The sequence below is a fragment of the Pavona decussata genome, unplaced genomic scaffold (genome assembly GCF_977016875.1).
Source record: "Pavona decussata unplaced genomic scaffold, jaPavDecu1.1 SCAFFOLD_166, whole genome shotgun sequence".
In the NCBI taxonomy this organism is placed as follows: domain Eukaryota; kingdom Metazoa; phylum Cnidaria; class Anthozoa; order Scleractinia; family Agariciidae; genus Pavona; species Pavona decussata.
The window spans coordinates 6,339-30,090 of record NW_028145577.1 but is presented as its reverse complement, the minus strand read 5'-3'; the positions used below and the strand labels follow the sequence as shown (position 1 = coordinate 30,090).

Genomic DNA, 23,752 nt, shown 5'->3' with positions numbered 1-23,752 from the left:
GTAATTGAATTGCTCAGAGCACCGAGAAAAAATATCAACTATAAGTCATTTCTGGGGAAAAAACATCATCAATAATTCCCAATTTTCCCAAAATAGGGAAAACGTGAACACACATCTACAATTCCATTTTCCTGATAGAAATCCTCAGGCAACTGAACTTAACACTCTCATTGTCAATTTTCAATCATCCTGTCCTGATATTTTTCTTTTGTAGCGTAAACGAGTGGTTACAATAATGTTTTTTTTTAGAAAGCTGAAGAGTTTTATTAGAAAGGTGACAATCAAGAAGTGCCAAAAATATGCTTTAAGATTGAAGTCGTTGTTAGAGCACAAGACAGGTTTATCGTTTTTGTCAATGTTTAAGAGGGTGGCGTTAGGTTCCTCTTTTCTTTTTTTTTTTTTCAATGTGACCTGCTGCAATACACTAAAAATATTTCACTGAATGCAGCTGATGAAAGTGAGAGCCCTGAGAGTTATAACTTGTTATTGCTATTGATTTTTGTGGATAACTTTATAGCGGCTGTTTTAATATCAAGGTTCATTTTAAATATCTGCAAAGATATGTAACATTAACACAAGCGAAAGTCATGAGTTAGATATTGTGGACCAGAATTCTATCATAGTGGCACAATTACTAATAGATAGTCTATTCTGATCGTATTTTTTCTTCGATTGCAACATTTGTAGCGCATTAAAATTGCTACACGCTGTCTTCGGTAACCTAATGCGAAAACGCTAACTTAAAAAAGTAAATCCACAACTAAGGCATCAATGAATACCAGAGTCCACCAACTCGAACACAATTGTCATTGGTTATATAATTTATGGAAATACTCTGGTCAAAAAATCAGTAATAGGTATAGGATTCACAAAGTATAAAAAGCTTCTCAAAAATTTATTTACGATTAGACTGGAGCGAAGTTCTTAGCTTATCAGGGTAATGGTTTCAGTTAAAGCAGAATACAGGTGTCAAATATTCCCACAGCGTAAACGTTTCCCTCAGAAATGCAACCTGCTATCATGCAAACATGTCAGATCACCATTCATTGGAATAACGACGGACTTTTAGTTAAATGTTTAGTCCAGAGAATTCAACTCAAGCTACACTCTTGTTGACAGATAGATGTATATAGTGATATCACATACATTTATTGTCTGACATTCGAATTTCTTCCACACACAAAAAAGGTCAAACTTAGTGTTATTTGAAGATGCTGGAAATCACAACCAAGTTCTTAACAAATAACTTTTTACATCTCTCCTTAATTTCCATAATAATAATATGGTTGGGCTCGTACGAATTCATTTTCAAATAGAACGTTGCTAAATAGCGTTAAAACGCTCGGGTGTCCAATTCTATTTTGTTTTGATATTCCCAATGAGTTTTTGAACTATAGTGTAATTAGATAGAGAAACGGCAAAACTAAAAAAAGAAAAACAGACTCCATTTAAATTTCAACTAAACCCAAAATGTTAAAAGAGAAGAGTAATTTTCTCATTCTTGTCAGTAATTTTAATTTGTTCTCTGTGATTTAATTTGTTCTTTTACCAAACGTTTAAGCGCGATGGACGAAAACGAATAACATAAATAATTAATATGGCGACATTCCGACAGGAATATAAAGGGAAGGTAGGCTAATAACATTTAAGTTTTCAGATAGCTGGAGTCTCGAGACTTCTCTTCAATGGCAAGTTTTCTACCTTACAGGAATTAATATACCCTCAGTTCATGCCCCCCCCCCCCCCCCCCCCTCCAAAAAAAAAAAAAAAAAAATGGAAAACAGAACAAGAAGAGGAAGAAGAAGAAGAAGAAGAAGAAGAAGAAGAAGAAAATAATGTAACAAGAAATAGAAGGTCCTGGCAGTTGTTGTTCATCGTGGTTTAACATGATAATTACGAAATTAATCACTGTAACATGAGTGTATCACAGTGTCACATTGATGGGGATCCGCGCAATTGATTGTATGACACCTAGGTAACACTATTGTGAGACAAAAAGATTACTGTTGAACGATCAAAAATACACAGCCTAACAATTTTTTTTTTTTGGTTTTGGCGAAGAGGAACACAAATACGGAGAAAATTCTTTCTTTTCCCTTTTTTTGCACGCACAAGACATTGGTTTGAAGATAATTTACTCCCTTCTCCAAATTTAATTATTACTTACCAAGTTGATGGCTTTTTGACAGAACAACAAAGGAACACATTTTTTGTAGTTTAGGGGTACAACGCTGAAATTAAGTTTGCAGTGTAACCTGCCGGAGTCCAAATATTTTACATTTTACTATTCAACCAAATAAGGGCAGATTATGCTCTGTAACATTCTCCGAATCAATAAAACGAGATGTTAGCAAATCGTTTAGCATTCCGTTTTGTGGACACCATTGGAGTAGGTGGTAAGTGTTGTTTAGATTAATATCTTTCCGGAGTGTCAATGAGACTTTTTTCAAGCACCTTCTAATAGATTAGAGAGGTTGGCTACGATAGAAATATTTTTACACTCCATTTTTTTATTGTTCCTTAATGAAATGGGTCCTTTGAAAACATCTTGATTAGTGATGACATAGGGTTTTTTTTTTTCTCTGTAAGAAGTTTTTGAGCTCTTTGATTTATTTGTCTAAGTTTTTTTTTTTCTAGGAAGTTTCCCGGATAATATTTTCACATGTAGTTAGGACCATTTTTTTGTAGCGATAGGCGTAACATAATACTTTTTTCTTAATTCCTACTTTATCTGACCAATACGAATTTGGAACTGATATAAAGTTAAACGTAACTCATAAACAAAAACAAATTTATTGTTCTTTCATTTCCATTTTTCAGTTCTGTCGTTAATTTCGCGAAAACACAAACCATGTAAATTTTCTGATCATGATATTGACGACAATAAGATGATATCTCAATGAAAATATACGATTTTTTTTCGCTTTATCTGTGTTACATTTCCTTTTTCATTGTGGTATAAATAAAATTCGTGGATGTATTTTTATCCACATGTACAATGGCAACATGCTTGCTCCAAACCATTTGACCACAATGTTATATTCCTTTTCTTTTTTACGTTACCTACCCATAATGTACGTTCAATATTTCTTAGGCCTATTGAAAACACTGCAACGCGTATTTATAAAAAAATATATATATAGTCAATATTTAAAACAATACGGGAAACGGTTTAGGTCTATCTGAAACCATTTCTTGCGGAGGATGTCAAGTAACTGGCAAGCTGTTAAACGTAAAACTTAAGTCGGCAGCTTTTAATTACTTTTACGGAATCTTTACAGGAAAATGAATCCTCTGCCGCTTCTGTTCCTGTCAGTAATCTGCGCTACCAGTCTAGGTGGTGAGTAGTACTAATAATGATATCCAATAATTTTATTCTGTTTTAACATATTTCCAACGGTTAAACCAAAGGTACAAGGTCACTGAGAGGAGGGGTGGGATATTTTAACTAGGGAGTCCAAAGATTCAGTGACTGCTCATTTTTCTTTTGTCCTATATACGTCAAGTTGTCATGGAAGCCTATCCTTAATAGGCATTTTCATCATAAAGTGGAATTTTTGTTTTAAAACGTCGCTCTTATTTTAGCAACCCTTGACGATATTATATAGTTTTGGGTACATATCAGATATGGTCACATTGAAAATCAGTGACGTCACTTTACAAATAAATAAATTCACCCTCTCTTTTCTTTTTTTTTTTTTTTCATTTTTTTTTTAAATTGGTGTATTTTTTTTAATTTTTATTTCTTTATTTTGCACATAGTTCAGCCGATCGATCCAATGGCACTGCCAGATGATGAAGATACAGCTGTTCAGGCTATTAAACCCTGGATCTGTGAGTAAAATAGTTATCAGCCGTAGCTTTATACCCTAGGGATTAACCTTACGAATTAATAACAGGCGTTTTTAATTTCAACAATTAATTTTGGTTAGGTTTGCTGTCACGGTCCTTCTCTCAGGGCACATTTCGTATTATAGCTGCAGTAACATAACATAACCTAAAATATAAGATAAACGTATTACATTTAAATGCAACATATTCAGTTAAATGTTGCATTAAACGGTTTGAAAAAAAGGATTTTCGAAAGAAACGTGTCTTATGCCATACATGTTTTAAGTCTACGGTTATTTCGAAGACGGTGCGTCCAGTTGGATTGGATTAAAGTTTGAATTCAAGTATTTCCAATGATTTTGATCATCCTTCACTTAGGGTTTGTTTAAAATTTGAATGTAAAATCGTTTATGCTGTGCATGTTTTTGTTTCTGCTTGGAATTTTGCAACGTACAGCTTGGGGGAAGAAGATTGCAGAAGCGATGAAAGCGTCGCTAAAACGTAAGTTTTAAAGCAGTTCTGTAACAGTGAATGCTTAAAACATAACTTAAATACACTCGAATGCAAAAAAGATATGTCAGATAAAACCAGGAAGGATAAAACGTAACAGCTTTCTGGGAAGAGTTTGATCTATGTACTTATTAGGAATTAGGAAATAAAAGCGCTTGGGTCTTTTTTTACATTTTTCTCGCGGAAAAAAGAGAAAACACGAAGTATGCGAATGCTAATTTGCTCTAATTAGCATCCGCATACATCGATCACCCCATAATTCCATAGGGTCCCCAGCATCATCTGCGATCACGCTTTGCATTGAACTGCGTATATTCAGTCGAGTATACACTCGATTGCCAAGACGTTGAAACCTAAAAATCATAAACCGTGAACGGTGAAACCCAATGGCTTTATGGGTATAAATGTACAATATTTATTTGCATAATATTCTATTCCGGTGCGACGGTTGTTAGCCAAAATTAGTTGCACGTGGTGAATGATGGAAACTGCCCACGCTTCCTAAAAGTGTCAAGTTGGCCAACAAGGGCCAATTTTTAAACACTACCCACAAATCCGTTGGGTCTCATCGTTCATGGTTTATGGTTTTTTAGGTGTCAACGTTTTTGCAATGGAGTGTATATAAATGACTGTTTCGATCGACTTCACATTGACTTGACTTATAATTTTAATTACGGTCTTGTATGAAGAAAACGTGACCTGAGAATTGCCCATTATGGAAAAAAATTACGCTATTTTAAAATATGATAAAATGGTAATAAACAAGCTTTAGCACACCACGATTTGATGTGTTCATTGAGTGCAGATTGGTTTCGATGTGATAATATCAAACAATTTTTAACAGGTAGGTTTATTAAGAAAGATAGGAAATACCTTTTTGAATTGAAAAAAATCACTTTCCTTCTTGTTACTTTTAATTCATATTTTAGCTCATATTAGTGTTTCTTTATTGGTTTTGATCACTTCTCGTTCAATTTCGGCGCTTTTCTGAAGTTTTAGGAACCATCCAGAAATCCAAGATGGCGGAACCAAGTTTGTCATCATTTGGCAATTATTTTAAGTATAAACTGCTAGAGTTTTTAATAAAATAATCACACTGAATTGGCAAAGCCGCACACTTGCTGCACAAACTATATAAGCATATATTTTTTAGGTACGAAGTGGCCTCAACTTTAAGCCTGGTGGTTTCTAGAGGTCATATCGCCATACATTAACCACTCAATTAATTGTAAATATATATTGGAAAGAAAGGCAAATAAACTTCAAACTTCATGATCTAATAATGACGTCATTTGACGTCAGCACTTCGTGATGAGGACGTCAAAGAGAATATCTTTGGACTTTGTATCTATCCTCTAAGTCTCAGTGCCATAGCTTTTATTCTTGCAAAGTTATGTAGTGGGGGCAGAATTCGCCCCCCCCCCACCCTTTTCCCTACTCCAGGCCACAGATTGGGTTATTAATGTTCTATATTCCTAAGAAACAGAGAGCAAAAGATCTTCGTAGTAAGTGCAAGAGCAACATTTTCACATAGGATTACTTAAGGTCTGTTCCGACACCTTACACACTAAACTTTCAGTCGTTTGATTGGTAATCCAGGTGGGTTCTATTTACAATAAATGTTTCATACTCCGAGAAACGTAAGCGGGAGTGTTCCCTTACCACATTAGTTAGGTGTAATGGCGGTCTAAATTGTATTTGTTTATCTTGCCTTTTATGCAACAGAACAACAAGAAGCAATAAGAAAAGCTTTTGAGGCGCTTCGCATGTTAAAAGGTAATTAAAAACTTTCTCCTTTCACGTTTTATTATATATTTAGCTTATCATGGCATCTTTCAAGAGCCAATGTACCAATGCATATGCACTTTCTGTCATCGAAGAGGTGGAGCGCCACCAAACTGTTTTGACTTCTTTCAGGAAACTTATTTGAAAAAATGTAGTGTTTGAACTTACCATTGCAACCCAAATTGGGACAGACAGATTTCGTCAGACATTCGGGTATTAATTCCTTTTTTTTTTTGGGGGGGGGGGGGGGGAGGGGGGGTGAACAATATTAAAATTTCCAAATAACTTAAGTATCATTCCAGTGATTTTGGTCAGCCTCTGGTCAATTCTGGGAAATATCAAGAATTTCAACAACAGTGTAACAGTTGGGGAAGGGTTGTCCCATTCACCCAACACCTCACTTTAGCACCCAAAAGGAAAAGAAAAAAAGCGATCTAGACAAGTTTCCGGAAGGCTACAAATCGGGCCCTTGGACCCTGTCTTTGTGTCTATAGACGCAAACGAAACGACAAGGCGTAACTTCAGGAATTTATCTAGAAACAATTTGGTATAGTGTGTTAGGGTTCACTTAATTTGATGCTACCATAGCAACGGATTTTTTACTTGCATAAGTTTCGGACAACTCATATTTTTAGTTTAGAGAAAGTTCGTCAGAAACGCGGGTAAGTGCGGGACTCAGGGACTCAAAACACCTTTCGTGGTTTCGTGATGTTTGGAACCGCTGGTGAAGCAGGAAGCCCGAGTTTTCGACATGGACTTTACAAAAGAAAGTTTTGAATAGAGAGCACTGGATAGAGCTAATGACTCACAGTTTTTTTACGCGGAAGCGTGAAAAGCCGCTATCGACGAGCGCTAATTGTCATTGGTCATTATGGGTGAAGCAAATTCCGCAGTACACACACTATCTTGCTTGCAGGGCTAGGGTAAATGAATCCCATTTCATGTAAGCTCTCATTCGTGTAACGATCGAGCACAAGTCCACCAGCCCCTACAAGCGTTTTCGTTCACCTTTGTAATGCCACAATCACGTACGGTCATTTGAGCGCCACGCTAACTGTTGCTTAATAGCGAAATTATATGAAATTGTATGACAGAGAAACGTTTCCTATTTGAAAGCAAAATTAGGAACTTTCGAACTCTTTTACATGCCTGTTTGTGTCTTGCGTCCTTTTTTTATCGATTCAAGGCGATTCCAAGGAGTTTTATTTCCACTGTGTTTACTTTTCGTTTTTATTGCCCAACATTGGAACTCATGTCGGGAAGCCAGCAAATCCGCAGAAAGCACCAATAGCCTTCAGATTTCAGCGAAAGCACGTTCCATAGCTTCGCTAACAACTGCTTGCCTTCGTCGAACGTTAACCTTAGAAGAGATTGAATTTCAGCACGAAAAGATCAAGACACTTTTTCTTCATCGCCTGTCGAATGATGCTCTAGCTGCTTGTTCCGGGCCCCTTTCTTTTGAAATGGCCTTGACGACCGTGTTGCGCTCTTCAAATTACCTACACACCCGGTAAATGAGAGACAAATGGTTCGTCTCTTAAAAAACATTTGTTTTGTCTCTCAGCCAAAGGGTGTTTAAGGAACTTGTAGCGCGCGAGGAGGCGACTAAGGCAATTTCAAACGCACGGAAGAAACAACTAAAGCGTCACTTCAAGCTTAGGGGCCCAGTCGCTTTTCTCTTGGTGGGTGCGAATAAACTTTCAAGGCTCTAAGAAAGTGTAACTATAATATTTAAAAGCTGTTCAGAAGAGAAGCTGTTCTCTTCACAAGGGGTGGCTCTTGCTGAATGCATACACACGCTCACAAACAAATACCAAACTGAAAAACCCATAATATAAATTAGTTAAAACAACATATTTTTCTACTCTAAACAGGTGCTCAGGGTTCCTCAAAATGGCTCGTACGAATAAATGAACAATAACTATGAACAATAACTCAGGTTGTCCCCGGTGTATGTTGGACTAGTGACATTTTGAACGTGGTTTAGTGACTCGACGAACAAAACTTTATTTGTTCTTGCGCTAAATACATAGCAAACGTGTTCCAAGTAAATGGAATTTTCTATAGTGACGACTTTTAAAGATACTGTGTTGAAAGGAAAAGCATGTATTTTTCTTTTATTCAGCTCCCTGTGTCAACGATCAGAAAAGTGGAGGAGGCTTGCCAACGAATTATGATGTCCCATTGCCCAGTTGGCTTCTCACTCCTTCAATCGTGCCAATGTCAAACGGTGAGTAAAAAAATGCCTTTTGTTCAGGCAAATCATATAAATTTCGCCTATAAAACTTGAAAATGTATCTTATTTTGCTAAAATACATACTGATTCCGTGAGTTCTTAACTTACTGGGTAATTTAGGTAGATAGATTTAATTCTTGAATAATTTGCATATTAATGACAAGTAAGGGGAGGTTTCCTTGTATAACCCAAATTGACAAAAAAGAGAGAGAGAGAGAGAGAGAGAGAGAGAGAGAGAGAGAGAGAGAGAGAGAGAGAGAGAGAGAGAGAGAGAGAGAGAGAGAGAGAGAGAGAGAGAGAGAGAGAGAGAGAGAGAGAGAGAGAGAGAGAGAGAGAGAGAGAGATCACGCGACTCTCTGAAAACAAACTATTGTCTATCTGCAAGGTTGGAAAGCAGTGGAGTTAAATTAAGGAAATCCAAATAAAATCAAATTCTCCGGGTCGAGTGAGTGACCACGTGTTCTTAGCGATGTACTAAGAGTAAGCTGTACTACTTTTCCCGCACTATCACGTCTTCCTTAAGGTTCGGATCCTCGCCAATGAACAATATTTTCAATTAGTGCGTTTATCTTTCTTTGTACAATGAACAGTGTAAAACTCATGTTTTGCTTAGTGGAACGGAGTTTGTGATTAGAATATAGACGCGCGAATGACGTCATCACATGTGGTGGGACCGATGCACGTGAACAGAGTCTAAATTCCAGCCAGAATGACTTGTCGACAAAAGACTAACAAAGTTTTGCAAACTGTTTTGGTGAGTAGTGGACAAACATAGGGAAATTTCCGCAGGAACACAAAACTTTCCGATGGAAAATTGAACAAAGACCGTTGCAAGTGACCCCAACAAGGTAAAGAAAGCAAGAATTTTGCTGTGATATGAAAGGAAAAAACAATATATGTCTAAGTATGTAACCGATGAAAATCCGGTAATGGCGAGTAATCGATCACAAATCGCAGTGGAGCGACTGGTTCAGCCACTTTAGCGTTACTTGCATAGCAGGGAACAGCTGCAATTTTTGGACATGCCATCTTTCGACATACTGGATAAACATCTGAAAAACCGTTTCAACTAGCAAGGTCGGAAAAACTTATATTTATTGACCAAAGAAACTTCAAACTAACTACAACTATTTACCTTAAAGTGCACCTAACCGCAAAATGTTTTTTTCTCTTAAATAAATCTTTACACCTGTTCGAAACATATTGCGCTATTTAGCGCCTTTTTATAACCAAATCTTGACTTTTTATAGGCTGTAAAAGTTACGAAATCTAGCCATCATCTGTCCCATGACCGAGATAGTAAGGGGCATGGGTCTATTCCTGAATTTACGTCACAAACTGATTTGCATTGTATTAAGGCTTTTGTGAATATGCATGCAAAACAGTTTGTGACGTAAATTCAGGAATAGACCCATGCCCCTTACTAGCTCGGTCATGGGACAGATGATGGCTAGATTTCGTAACTTTTACAGCCTATAAAAAGTCAAGATTTGGTTGAAAAAAGGCGCAAAAAGGCTCAATGTGTTTCGAACAGGTGCAAAGATTTATTTAAGAGGAAAAAAAAGTTGGGGTTAGGTGCACTTTAAATGACTAATAATTATGTTAAAGTATTATCTTTGCACGGCAGTCAGGAAAATTTAAACTATTTGACCGTTCCCGATCGTCTTTGTTCCGTAACTTCCAGACGAATTCGGCCTTTTTGTCCGCAAGGCTTTAAAGATTAAAACCGCAGATTTATTGATCTCTAATTGACTTCTTGATATTACTTCTACGGCACTCTGAAGATAAATAAGCCCAACTTATATAATGCCCAAAGTGGATTTCAAATGTAAAATAAATCAGTTGTACTTACATTTAAGACTTAGACCTGTTTATATGGAATATCATGCCCAAAGGTGGCACGTCGAAAGATGGTCGCTATGCACATAACATTGAAAATGAATGTAAGATAAAACAACCTGTTTAGTGCAGTTTCAGGTATTTTGACTGTACCCGAGTGTACACGCCTGCCTTTGCCTCCCAAGCAAAGGATCCCTTAAAGAAACTTATCTGTATCTTCTTATATCTTAGGTAAATATCGGGCTGTTGGTCGTATCATTCATGCCAAATACTTGAAAGAGCGATTAGTGCAGAAATCATCCGCTTTTGACGGAAAGGAAACTAAGAAGGGCGTGGCCCTTGTTGAGCAGCTGGAGATTCTTGCAGACACACTTTACATACAGGTAAAATTCCGTGTAGCACAAACCGTAATTACGTGTTGTCTTCTGTATCGTATTGTATTATATTGTAGTTTACACTGTTCAATAATCTCTATCAGATGTTATTAATAATCTATCCCATTCTTTCTTCGGGAGTTGTAAATGCTGATTATCACCGTCAAAGACGACTGCAAACGGGCCAGATTGGGTAGGGTTACGATTACAAAATCGGATTCTGTAGATATTGCCACTCAACCGTGGAATCTTCGCATGTCAAACAAAAATAACCATATTGACAGTTTCGTGCTTACCCCTTATTTCTTCAAAAATTTCATCCAAGAGTGTTAGTCCCATATAAAAGGAGGGCCGAAATAGTTACTTTTGAGGCACCAAATGGTAACACTTCTTAAAGAGCTTAAAATATAACGAAGGTCACATTTGCTTTATTAACATCTCTTCTACAAAAGCCATATGAATAATAACTGGTAAACTGAACAGAACGCTCATAAAAGAAGAATTTACAGGCAATACTTCGTATTTTCTGCCTACTTTCTTTATTGTTTTGTGTGGTTTGTTAGATGAGATTTCAAGTTTAGCGCCAGAGAGCGTAAAAAAAAAGTCCCGAATATGTCGCACAGTTGTGGGCGATGGTATTGAGACATTCATCATAATTTCAGGACAAGGTTGAACTCTACGGAATAAAAAACGTCAAAATATACGCACGGGAGATTCTCTCGACTCCAGGAGGCAAACTTTCTTTCTCTACTCCACATCAACCTGATATTTATAAAACTCCCGCTGGTACAGGACAACACGGGAAGAACGGTAATAATGGTCTTGATGGTCCGCAGGGTAAGTCCTGTAATAAAAGGATACGGATCGGATAAACTGTTAATTAAAGAAGTCTGTATGTGATGTTCAGATGTAAAAAAAGGAAAACATACCAGAAGTGTTTGAAATATACTGTTTATCAAACGAGTTTTAGGGGAAAAGGCGTTTAATTTGCTGGAGAAAATTCATTCTGGCCACTCGCAGTTGTTGTCTTTACAAATTTGGTTCTTCACATTTGATCGCTGTACGATTAGAGCACTTAAGTTTTCATCAATAAACCACCATTCGAAGTCTGAAGATGTACTAGCCTTTCGGCAATTGAAGCAGTAATTGTATCGACAGTTCTCTTGGTGATTTAATTAGAGACAATCTTAAAAGGGGCAGAAAAATGGGTAGATAGAAAATTTAAGGAGAACGCCGGCTAATTATGTGGTGGTAAAATCGAACCTTTCAAAAGTGGCCTAATAATGTTTCTAACTCAATTTTTTAAGACCCACGCCAATCCCTCAAGAAATAACTTAGTTAGTCATACAAGGACTCTATCAACGATTTCGTTAATCTGGGCACTTAATTTTAATCACTGCACCAAAGTCACAAGGCGAGCAATTTCACCAATCCCTTTTTTTTTTAATTTAACTGGAAATGATTCTAAATTTTATAACTTATTCCCGTGGAGGGAAATGAACCAAATTAAAAACACACTTTTCTCAAGATAAATAGGACTATTTTTACACACTTAAGATGGAGAAAAACAACTTTCAGGTTTGTCTATTTTGGTGTAAATTACATTCCATTTGCAAATTTTTTTTGTTACTTTTCAGTCGACATTTTCTGTGACGTGATTGCCGGCAATTTAGATTTAACAATGAATGGGGGAAATGGTCAAAAAGGACAGAGTGGTGGAAAAGGTAGCAAAGGGCGGGACAATGGTCACGGGGTAAGGAAAATTTCGTTATTTAAAGTGCAGTTAACAGTTTTAATTAAATGGCTACCCTGGAAAAACACCCAGATTTCGATTATTTATCTTGATTCCGAAAATCTCTTTCCCTAGGGGCTAAAAAAAATTCAAAACTTTACTGAATCTGAAACCTAATCAATGACTTCCTCTATTCATACTTCGTTTCAAAAGAGATTTCGGGACCTGAAATGCCTTTAGGTCCGATACCAGCTATTAAAATTTTGTTATTTTATTAGGGATCTGACAGATCGGCAAGCGAATGCACATCGCAACCTTACTATAGATGCCGTAATGTACCTGGAAGACCTGGAAATAGGGGATATTCCGGGGGAAATGGAGGGAATGCTGGAAAACCAGGTAGGGTTTCAAATTCTTTTGTATTGAAATAACCTATTTATCTAGCTATGATCTTAAGGTTACAGTTATTAACAACATAGATTTGTTCATTGTCTGTTTTACTTTACTCTACCCAGACGGAGGTAGGGCTGGGTAGTGGACCGAGTAAACCAGCTTGGACCTTGGAAATTGATAACTTTCTTGGAAAAAAAAAAAGGTTGTCACTTTTCCTTGCATTCGAAAGACACTTCGGTAAGGTCATTACCACTGCAAGTCTGACCACAATTTTGTTTGGTTTTCGATAGCTGTTTGATTATTTTAATTGTTTTAAAGTAATGTAGGACGGTTTGTTGTTTATAAAATACGGTTGGGATTTCTGAATCATCTCACTTCATGTAACATCCTCAGAATTAGAAACCTGAATCCTCCTCTGTCCAATAAGACCAAAGACGTCCGAGCATTTATTTTATTGCACGATAAAATCAAACTAGCACTGTGATGTAAACACTAATTTCTTTAATTTATTAAGGAACTGGTGGAGAAGCAGGACGTATAAATGTCCGCTACAGAACTCTTAATGGAAAGTTCGACCTGAAGACTTGCGGAGGAGTAGGAGCCCTGCCAGCCAACAACGGAGTAGGAGGAAAAGGTAATATGGTTTGTGCATGTCAGAACAGTGATATTTTATCCTGGTAGCTACGTGCCTTAGCATGAAAACCTCTGTTACCAGATAACCTGCAGAAACATTTCCCATTAGTGATTAATCAGGAGAAATTAGAAATTGTTAAGATACAGAATGATGTTATGTTCATCACCATCACCACCCCCACCCCCACCATCACCATCACCATCACCATCACCATCACCATCACCATCACCATCACCATCACCATCACCATCACCATCACCATCACCATCACCATCACCATCACCATCACCATCACCATCACCATCATCATCATCATCATCATCATCATCATCATCATCATCATCATCATCATCATCATCATCATCATCATCATCATCATCATCGTTATCGTCGGGATTATTTTAGTCACCATTCTCATCATTATCTTCATTGTCATTTTCATTACTTATTGAATATAACCTGTTACGTAAGATATATTTCAACACCGTAGTTTCTCAAAAGGCAACCTATATTCTTTCTAGAAAGCGTTTGCGGAATTACAATTTGATCTTGAGACTTGCAAGTGATTATTTCTTGCGGTAGTGTAGAGAACAGAAAATGACGTTTCGGGGTTGAGCAAACAATTTTCATCATGCACGCTTAGAGGTGGCATAGATTCCTATCTTTTTTTTAGTTGGGGTTTATAAAAGACACCTTATGACCAATCCCCAAGACAATAATGAGTCTTGCCTCGCCTTAACGTTTCGAATGTTGTCTCAGGATACCTTTAGACCCCAAGAAAGCAACATTCAAGGTTGCCGTTGAAAACTGACACTTTTTCACCATGAACGAACATGTAATCACCCCAATAACCATTCATTCTCAAGGCATAACGTTGTTCTAAGGAGACTTCAAAACAATATGAAGACTGTGAAAAGTGTTTCTATAAATTTCCTGTATCTATTACCCCTATTCTACTGAATTTTGTCTTGCGTAATACTACAGGTGGTGCAGGTAGTCGAGGCGGAAGAGGGAGGGATTGCGAAATATATCACAGAGGGGGAAAAAGGCCAAGGGACTCGTGCATTGACGATGGATATGATGGAAGAGGTGCGAATGGACCGCCTGGAATTAACGGAAAAGATGGTACAAGTAAGTAAGAAAATTTAAACATAACTCGGAAGCGGATTACGCTAGGGTCACCGAGTTAGCAAGGAAAAAAAATGCCAAAATTGTGCGCTTTTGAAATTGAAAGTTTTTTCTCTTTCCAGCAAAGCTCGTATCAGTGTTCAAAGTAAGATGCTTCACAGTGCTGTTCTTGAAAGATTCTGAGTTTAAAACGTACAATGGCTGGTTAGAATATGTTTTTGGACCTATAGCATTTCTAATTTATCATGGGATATCTATTAACAAGATCAAGCCTCTAAATATGACTTTCAGGGTACCTAAAAACTATTTCAAAACATTTTGCCGTATTTTATATATTTTTTTGTTGGTGCTCAGAGACTACATGCTGTAATCGCAGTTTTAAAGATGTCCCGTTCTGTTTTACAATCGTTTTAACTTTTGTAACAACATTGATTTTAGAAAGAAAGGAAAAAAACTTACATTGAAGCAAAATTGGGTTACTTTGCAAACAACCCTGCTGGATCGATGGGGTAAACGTATTTTCTCACTGTTGATCATTATAAAATGCTTTCCGTGTTGTAATATTGTCGGGACCTTGGCCAAGTAGTCATTTGAGGTGAACTGTTGTTAAACGATCTACCAACTCCCAACTGTTACTAACAGCGGATCATGGCTACAAAATAATGCATTCATATTTTTTTAGCTCCTAATACAAAGGGAAAAAATGGTGCAGTCCAGAAATCTTTCATTCAATATGGAACATTAGACGCAGCAAGCAAGAAAAGCTTTCCAGTGGAGCTTATCAGAATTATGAGAAGACAGGCTGAAGACTTGCTGCTAAGCAACAGCTCTGATCAGATAGGCAGGGACATCTTGACATTTATAGTCAGCCTGACGGAGGGAAGGAGTGACCTGGAGTACATCAAGAAAGGTCAGACTTTTTTCTTGTGAGCCAGCCTTGGCAGTGCAGAAAACTGTAGCAACGTGAATTGTATAATAAATAAGAATGTCTTAACTGCCTTTTTTGTGTAGGCTCTTAAGGACACTTTTTAATCTGAACTGAACGTTGAGTGGAATGAATCTTCATTAATTTTCAGATGCAAACAGAAAACTTAATTTCTTGGGAATGGATGGCTACAACATATTTGGGAAGAGCAAATACTTCGCTCCTCGTGTCAGGTGGAGTATTCTTGAGAAAAGAGTGAACAAAGTCAAAGAAGCAGCTAAAGAGTATGAAGACGCTTTCAACAACGTTATGGCAATCAAGAATGTCGACACAAACTTCGATAAGGTCAGTGTTATGGTTATGAAATTTGTTCTAGACCTTCTCACCAACGTCATCGTAACAGCCTCGGGAAATAAACGCAAGAATTCCGTTTATCAAAAGCACGACAGTCAATAACCATACTAAACATTTTTCGCTTTACTGTATAGATGATCTTTAACTAAACAGTATGTAATGTGTGTCATACAATTTATCCCATTCAAAACTGTCAATACTTATCTCTTTTCTGAGTCCCCTTTGGAGACGATTGGGACGTTTAAACAAACGTCCTAATTAAATTAGTAGCCAGATTCGGAAAGTATTTTAATATCCTCTCCACACAAGATTAAAATTGTCGTATCAAGCCGATACAGATTACGCTTGGTTTTGGTACTTACCTCGTCAATTAGCAAACCGGGCGAATGGAGAGGTGTCTTTGTAGGGCATAACAGCTCGCATTTTTGTAAACTCTTATTTGCTTGAAAACTCCGATCTTAGTTGTGGTGTACATAATTTTTTCATAACTCAGCAATTGCGCTTCAATTTCACAAGTAGGAACATCTATAACCTTAAGATTAATGGAAGAGAAACAATCATTTTTATGTAGCTGGCACATTTGACGCTATTAGTTTCCTTTCACTCCAATCAGAGAAGAGGGGGATAAAAAAGCACTGTTTTAGGAAATTCTTTCACTGGCGAACGGGGCCTGTTACAACCTCACTAATGTAACAATAGCTATCAATGAATGTTTACATTTTGTTTATGCCCCATTGTTGCTTCTTTATAGATGGCAGTGACAATGTCAAAAGTACAAGCAAAATCTGTTGAAGGAGAAAGGAAGCGCCTTGAACAGGCCAGAGAAATTGCGAAAAGCGAAAAGAGACTGAATATAAAGGTAACTGTAGGCTAACTGATGGTTTTAAGAGAACGATACACCATAAAGACTGTTCAACAAAAAATTCACATTTTAAACTCAAATGAATCTATTTTTCTTCTTGCTGGAACTATGTATAATCTGTCCTTTTGTTGAGGAATATTAAGATGGAGAAGGTGACAACATTGAAAAGGGATTTACAGACTAGAGATTGTCTGGTCATTTATTTTTCGCTCAAACGAATGGTCGTCCCATGTATCGTGACTTAGAAGGAGAGACCTAGTAGTAACCTAAAGTCACTGGATTCTAAGGGTCAACTTTCCCTGGCTACTGTTTTGAGCTGTTCTTCCTAGCCCTGAAATGAAATCCTTAACTTCCCTTGAAAATAACAAGCTGGTCTGCCTCTTCCTAGTTGATATTTTAACCTGTAATGTTTAATTTGGATTATGTCTTTCCATTATTCGATTGGAGTTTATGCAAATTAAATTGGGTAGGTCGCTATGCTCACTTCCCTTACAACAAAAAAAGATATGCTGTTTTTCGGTTTTCATTAGTGGGGTGGTCATAAAAGGGGGCTGTAATGTTCACATTCCTAGCACTCACAGTCTTGTTTTTGTTTTTATCTCCATTTCATGTATTATTCTCACAGGCGATTAAAACACTCGAGGAAGAGATGACTACTATTATCAAAAATTTCCCAAATCTGCTGAAAGATACGTACAAGAAAGGGAAGTTCCACAGAAATGATCTCATAGCTGTACTGCAGGGTATTACAGGATTTGGAAAAGCAATCGCATCTAAGAAACCTCTCGATTTCATTGATACAGCTCTCGGTATTGCCTCCTCTCTGTCTGGTAAAGCATGCCTCAAGTCCCTTGACTCATATCTTGGCAGTGCCAAGAAATGGCTGGCTTTTGGGGAAAAGTACAAAGCTCTTACTGATTCCAGTGATTTGGACTTTGATCAAGTTGCCGTTTCTTCTGTACCCGAGATCATGCAGGTATCATGTTTTATCGATGAACCGTTCTATCGCATCCACCTCTACTTTGGATACACTTGATTGCAAAAACGTTGACACCTAAAAAGCATAAACCGTGAACGATGAGACCCAATGGCTTTATGGGTATAAGCGTACTAAATTTATTTGCAAAATATTCTATTCTCGTCAACGGCTGATGACTAAGGTTAGTTGCACGTGCTCAATGATGAAAACTGTCCAAGTTTTCCTTATAGAGTGTCCAAGTTGGCCAAAAAGGGACAATTTGAGTGATACACAATTCGCGATTTGCCTAAGTTCAAAAGAGGCAATGAACTTAAGCAGTATTTGGTAGAAAAATATTGGGAAAAATTAGGTCAGCACTGTATTTTTTATTGTAAAGAACGGGAATGGTAAATTATTGATTATGGAAATGAGGTAATTGTTTAAACACTACCCACAAATCTGTTGGGTCTCGTCGTTCACGGCTTACGCTTTTTAGGTGTCAACGTTTTCGCAATCTATTGTATACGTTCATATAGCAGCAATAAAGCCTTGTCTGCCCTTCCATTTATCAATTGAGCAATTAGCCATATATCACAGAGATTTAACAAAAAAGTATTAATTAAGAGCAATTATGATATTTTTTAAACTTCGTTTACCGCGGTTTGTGAATTTCCCGCAGAAGTTACAAGATGACGGCACTTCATGTGCAGTCATTGATAAAAATGTATCATTGCCTAATAGTGGAGAGCAAAATCCGTTCATACTAGCACCACTCACTGATTATTGTAACCATTACCTCTTAAAGGCTAGGCTTGAGATGAACAAGGAAACGTTTGCGGCGGAGTTGGTTTGCCTGCTGGATGTTGCTTCCCTACAGTCAGAGGTTGCAGACATAAAGGCAGAAATAGAATCCTTCTTTATTGCTGGATCGGCTCGTATTGACCTGATAGCTAAAGTTATGGACCTGGATAATGACATTGGAGGATACAACTTTGACATTCCAGTTCTTCAAGACACCGAAAAAGCAATTACTGATATTGGCAAATCTCCAGGTATTTATGCGGATTGTTTTAGATGATTAATAAACATTAATCAATAAATCCCTCAATCAGCCAAATGTTAATTAAGATGTACGCTTCACCTATACAGCTGCGGTGTATTTTAAATAATTCTGAGTTAAATGTGTTCAGAGATAAATAACAAAAACTGTCTCAAAATAGCCAGTTGTCTTTTCGTCTCAAATACGAAGTGTTTGTTTTCAGGAATGTGGTTAAAAACAGATGGCTGTATTAGGTTCGCACTCCGCTAAATACACCCCTGAAATATTTGCATTTTATATATAAAAGAAAGATATATTCAGACTTTTACTTTTAAGAAATGCAATATAAAGTATTTTTATACCTTTCTTCTCAGAGCCTGATGTATATATATTTTTTCCAACAATTGCAAGGTGCCGCTATCACCAACAAACTCCGGGAGACCTTCACTGAAAATCTTCTTAGCACATACGAAGAACTGGAAAGATCCTTCACCAAGAAAATCTACGAATTCTACAAAGCTATTGAGTTCCGTACATTGTGGGAGGGAAACAATCCACTGGGCTCTTTTAAACGAGTGGCCAGTGAGAGTGCAAAGGAGATTAAAACTCTTGTTGGGGTGGCTGAACTCACCAAAGCGCTCACAAAGGTCAACGATTTAAAGGACAAAGCCGTGGATTGTTTCAGTCGCCATGTTTACACCACCAATTTACAGAAGTGGACGTTTGATAACGTTAACAACAAATGGGTAAGTTTTCGTTCTATAAATACTTATTTAGTTGTATAATATTTCATTTACTTGTCAAGGAGAAATCGAAATTCTCATAAGTTGACACGATTATAAAGGCCAGTCAACTAACAATGTAAATCCAGCTTGACGGAAGTTTATTTTAGAGAATACCGCAATGCTATTATAACTACTTGGTAGAGGTCGAGGGAGATGGATTGGTAACTCTTTCCCCACTTGACAAAAGAGGAAAATTCCTTAATCTTCTCCGTATGCAGAAAACGTTTTCTTAGAACGTAAAGAGCTTCAATACCATATACGATATACAGAAAGACATTGGTGATGACAATGAACTTATACATTATGCCATTTTTAATTGCTAACTAAAACAAAAATACTGGCATATGTTCTTTTTTCTTTCAGATGTTTGATGAACTTGCTTTGAATGGCACAACATCATTCAGTATTAATATTAGCGAGAGTTGTCAAACGTGTTATAACGTGCGGCTGTTAAAGGTACCTTTTTTTTGGCGTAGTTATTTTTTTAGATTTTAACAGAGTAACTGTAATTTGACTTGAACGGATGTGTGATTATTTTGTTCCTATGGAATAAAGGCCACGCTCACGGAAAAATTAATCTCAACATTCCATTCTCTTTTTTTAGATATATGTTGAACTTTTTGGCCCTCATGCACAGCCTTCCAATGTTCCCGCCAAGGTTCACCTTACACTTCGCCATCGTAACAGTTCGTATTTTCGCTCTGGTGATAACACTATCAAGAAGTACATGCAACCTCTCGAGCCCAGGTCAATCAAGTTTGATCGGCTTACAATAACTAATGAGAAAACGTGCCAGGAAAGGAAAATTGCGGGACAAGATCCAGGTATTAATTATAGCTTTGCTGCGACTTGTATTGCATGTTTTGGGATCAAACAACATCTTGTTTAATCCCATTAAGACCGGACGTTTTTTGTCTCCTGGGGCTTGGCAGGCTGGATCCCGTATCCCCTCCATAACTTTGCAAGTGTAAAAGCTATGAAAGTGAAACATGGAGGGTAGATAGTATGCCCAAAGATGTTTCCTTTGAGGCCCGCAACGCGAATTTATGACGTAATAAATAGGTCATGATTGCCAAATGGCCGCCATCGTGGGACTTTGATCCGCCATCTTGGTTTTCAGGATTTCCCTGAAACTTGAGGAAGGTTCCAAAATTGAATGGGAAGCAACCAAAACCAATAAAGGAACACTAATATGAGCTAAAAAATAAAAGTTACTGTAAGACATATATTTTTCGTTTTAAAAACTGATTTTCTATTTTCTCTACAAACGGCCCGTCAAGAATTGTTTGCCAGGGTAATATAAATGTCAATCAACACTAACCAGCTTCCTCAAAATTTACCAAGATAGATTCTGAAAAAGTTCTGAAGTTTCGGGGCATTTTTTTTTCAAATATTAAAAAAGCACAAACCTTCCTCACCCCACAGTCTAGATAAGATTAGAGCTTCTTTTATTTATTGATTTCTTGTTTTTGCTTTAAGCTTGTTTTGAGAGAAAATCTATTTCAGAAAAAAAAAAACAACCATTGACAAAAGATAGACACGAGAATGAACTGAAACATTTCATTTGCTTTGGAAACTTTCAACCATCAATATACGACAGGAAAGAAAAAAATAGATACAAAACCATACAAACTACCATTGCATTTTTACTCAAAAAGGGTCGTCGAAATCATTCTGTGTTACCTTTCCACTGATAGGACCTGATAGTCGTCATTTTATTTTATCTTAATTCCATAATTTCACTCATTTATCACCCTGTGCAGTATCCAAAAAACTCTTTATGCTAAATAAAATTAACTGAACCTCGAGTAACACTTTAAGCTTCCACTAAATAAAGTCAAATTGACAAACCGATTAAGCTATGCACGGCCTTGCTGAATTTAATTTTATAACGTCACAATGAACAATTAATTTAAGTAACTGCAATTGTGCCGCTCCTCTCACAAACTTGTTGAGTTATTTGTTTGATGTGTTCTCCTCCTCAGGATCTTATTGCATGACTAAGGATGATAATCGTTGGGAGGCCATGTGCACAGACCCACTGATCGGGGGAAAAGATGTCTTGTTGGGGGCAGATGAATGCGTCAGTCCGTTTGGTATTTATGAGCTTGAAGTACCTGTGAATAAAGACCTGGCATGTGGAAGCAGCAAGATAACAACCTTCAACTGCAAAGATCTTGACGTAAGTAAGAATTTATTTTATGAGGGTGACATCTGACAGGAATGAAACTGATAAACTAATGGCCCTCAAAATAATCAAAAGTCAAATTAAAAACAATAATCGATAATTAAAACACTGTATACAGCCTAAAATATAAAACTAATTTGCAATTAATGAATGATAAAAAATATTTAAAAACACTACATATAGGCCTATAAACATCCTTGAAATAAAAACTAATTAAACGAATAATGCTTCAGTGGAAATACATAAAAAAATAACATAGGTACAATACGAACTCTAAAGGGAAGCTCCCACCTCTTTGTTGTATTACTTTGACTGACCGGAAAATATTTCCATCGATGACGTTAAAATAATGGTTCCGTTTGGTTACCACTAACCATGCAAGTACGCAGAAACTATCAGTGATTATCTTTGGATGCGCTTGGCCAGGATTGATATGGATTGTATTTTTCCAATAAAAAACCCTAAGATTTCGTTCCCGTTGATCCGATAACAATTTTGTTTTGGAGAAAATGTTTTGAGCAGTTTTGGCCATAACACAGAGAAATCGCCATGACAACACCCATTCGAGGCTTTGGCTTCCCTTGCGTCGCAAGGAGTGTACTGAAACTATGTTAACAGTTTAGAGGCAGTAGATGCACAGCAATAAAGAGAAAGTGGGACTTCCTGGATGAAAAAACGGTGACACTAATTAGTGATTCAAGATTGATTTATTGATTAAGAAGTGATAAAAATTGACATGAAAAGAAAACGGAATCGCACTACCTGAATATAAGGTTAACGGAGGCGGGAGGTGCAACAGATATTATGTTCGCTAATGACTTAACGAGGAGGACGATTTCAGACACGTCAATCTAATTGTAGCTGGCAAATCTTTAAGCCGATAAGTTTAATCATTTTTCAGAAGTCTTTAATCGGGACTAATAAAGGCAGCATACAGATATCTCTGGATCTAGTTTGCAGACGCTGATCGACTGAAAATTCAGTTACTTCATTTTCTCCGCTATTTTCTTGGTGATAAGCCAAACACATTTAAAATAAATTTCCGCAATGTGTTGTTTTATATCAATTTTCCCGCAGCCGACTAAGTTCACAAAGATGAACGTCTGGACGTATGTCTATTTATGGTCTGGCCAGTACCCCACGGGACCAGAGGACCACATGTGCAGACCTGTGGCAAGATCCAATCAAACAGCTATAACCACAGAGTGAGTCCCACTGATCCAAATGAAGAGTAAACCTCGAGTATTCAACGCCTTTGATTCTACTTATTCTCATTCGTTTGATGTAATACCATATATTGTTATATACCTAGACTTTCACTCAACAAAACGAGCACTGTGATTCGTTGATTCTTGGTCACGTGCCCCTTATCAAATACAAATGTATCCCGACCGGAATACAATTCCGCAGTTGTGGCCCTCTCAGTCGTTTGTTTGTTTGTTTTGCTGTGATTGTTGAGGGGAAAGTCTAAATATATAACAAAGCACTTAATGTATGGTCCCACGGGAAACTAGTTAGTTTTGTTTTCTCTTGAGTCCTGATGTTTCCCTCGACTTGGATTTGTCTCGGGAAACATTAGGACTCTCGGGAAAACAAAACTAACTGTTTCTCTCGGGACCATACATTAACTGTATAGAATACATGATCTATAATCTATATAGTGTATATGGTCTATGGTCTATAGTCTACTGATATCCATGCTCGGAAAAGCTCGGATAAAATTGCTTTACTAAGATCTTAGTAACTAACTACCACAATCTAATCTCAACCTTCCTTATTTGAAATGGACCCCGCAAAGGTCACATGTGCGCTAACGTACCAAAAGTGTAAAAAAGTATCTTAATGTAGTTGACGTTCGAACGAAAGAGGGAACGAGTGATGTATGGACGCGAACAACTAACCAATTATCATAAAAAAAATTGTTATGTATGTTTGTGTAACAAACTATCATGGAAAAGAAATAAACTTGAGGTGAACATCATTTAAGTCGTTTATTCTCTTAATTTAATCACAGATAGCCCATAAAACACACGATGAATTTTGGTGGCAGAAGGTGGGGGCGTTCAAGTCATGGGCTACATTTGAGTCGAGGGCTCCCCCGAACGGGATGTCGTGTACACCCACGTAGTTTTTAAAGGCGGCCGGTTATAGCAAATTTAAAATTTGTCTATTATAAAGG

The 23,752-nt window shown here is 37.2% G+C and overlaps 1 protein-coding gene across 1 annotated transcript; it reads left to right on the top strand.

Annotated features, from left to right (window-relative positions):
* The first annotated feature begins 2,382 nt into the window (after positions 1–2,382).
* LOC146464242 (uncharacterized) lies at positions 2,383–23,554 on the top strand. Its single transcript, XM_085129994.1, has 22 exons — positions 2,383–2,396; positions 3,282–3,340; positions 3,763–3,834; positions 4,288–4,332; positions 6,067–6,117; positions 8,252–8,356; positions 10,433–10,584; positions 11,238–11,412; positions 12,213–12,328; positions 12,586–12,706; positions 13,215–13,334; positions 14,319–14,465; positions 15,145–15,372; positions 15,539–15,732; positions 16,493–16,600; positions 17,229–17,579; positions 18,367–18,613; positions 19,012–19,346; positions 19,749–19,841; positions 19,990–20,209; positions 21,371–21,567; positions 22,651–23,554. The coding sequence occupies exons 2-22, from the start codon at positions 3,286–3,288 to the stop codon at positions 22,780–22,782; spliced, it is 3,264 nt and encodes a 1,087-aa protein (XP_084986120.1). The 5' UTR covers positions 2,383–2,396; positions 3,282–3,285; the 3' UTR covers positions 22,783–23,554.
* The last annotated feature ends 198 nt before the right edge of the window (positions 23,555–23,752 follow it).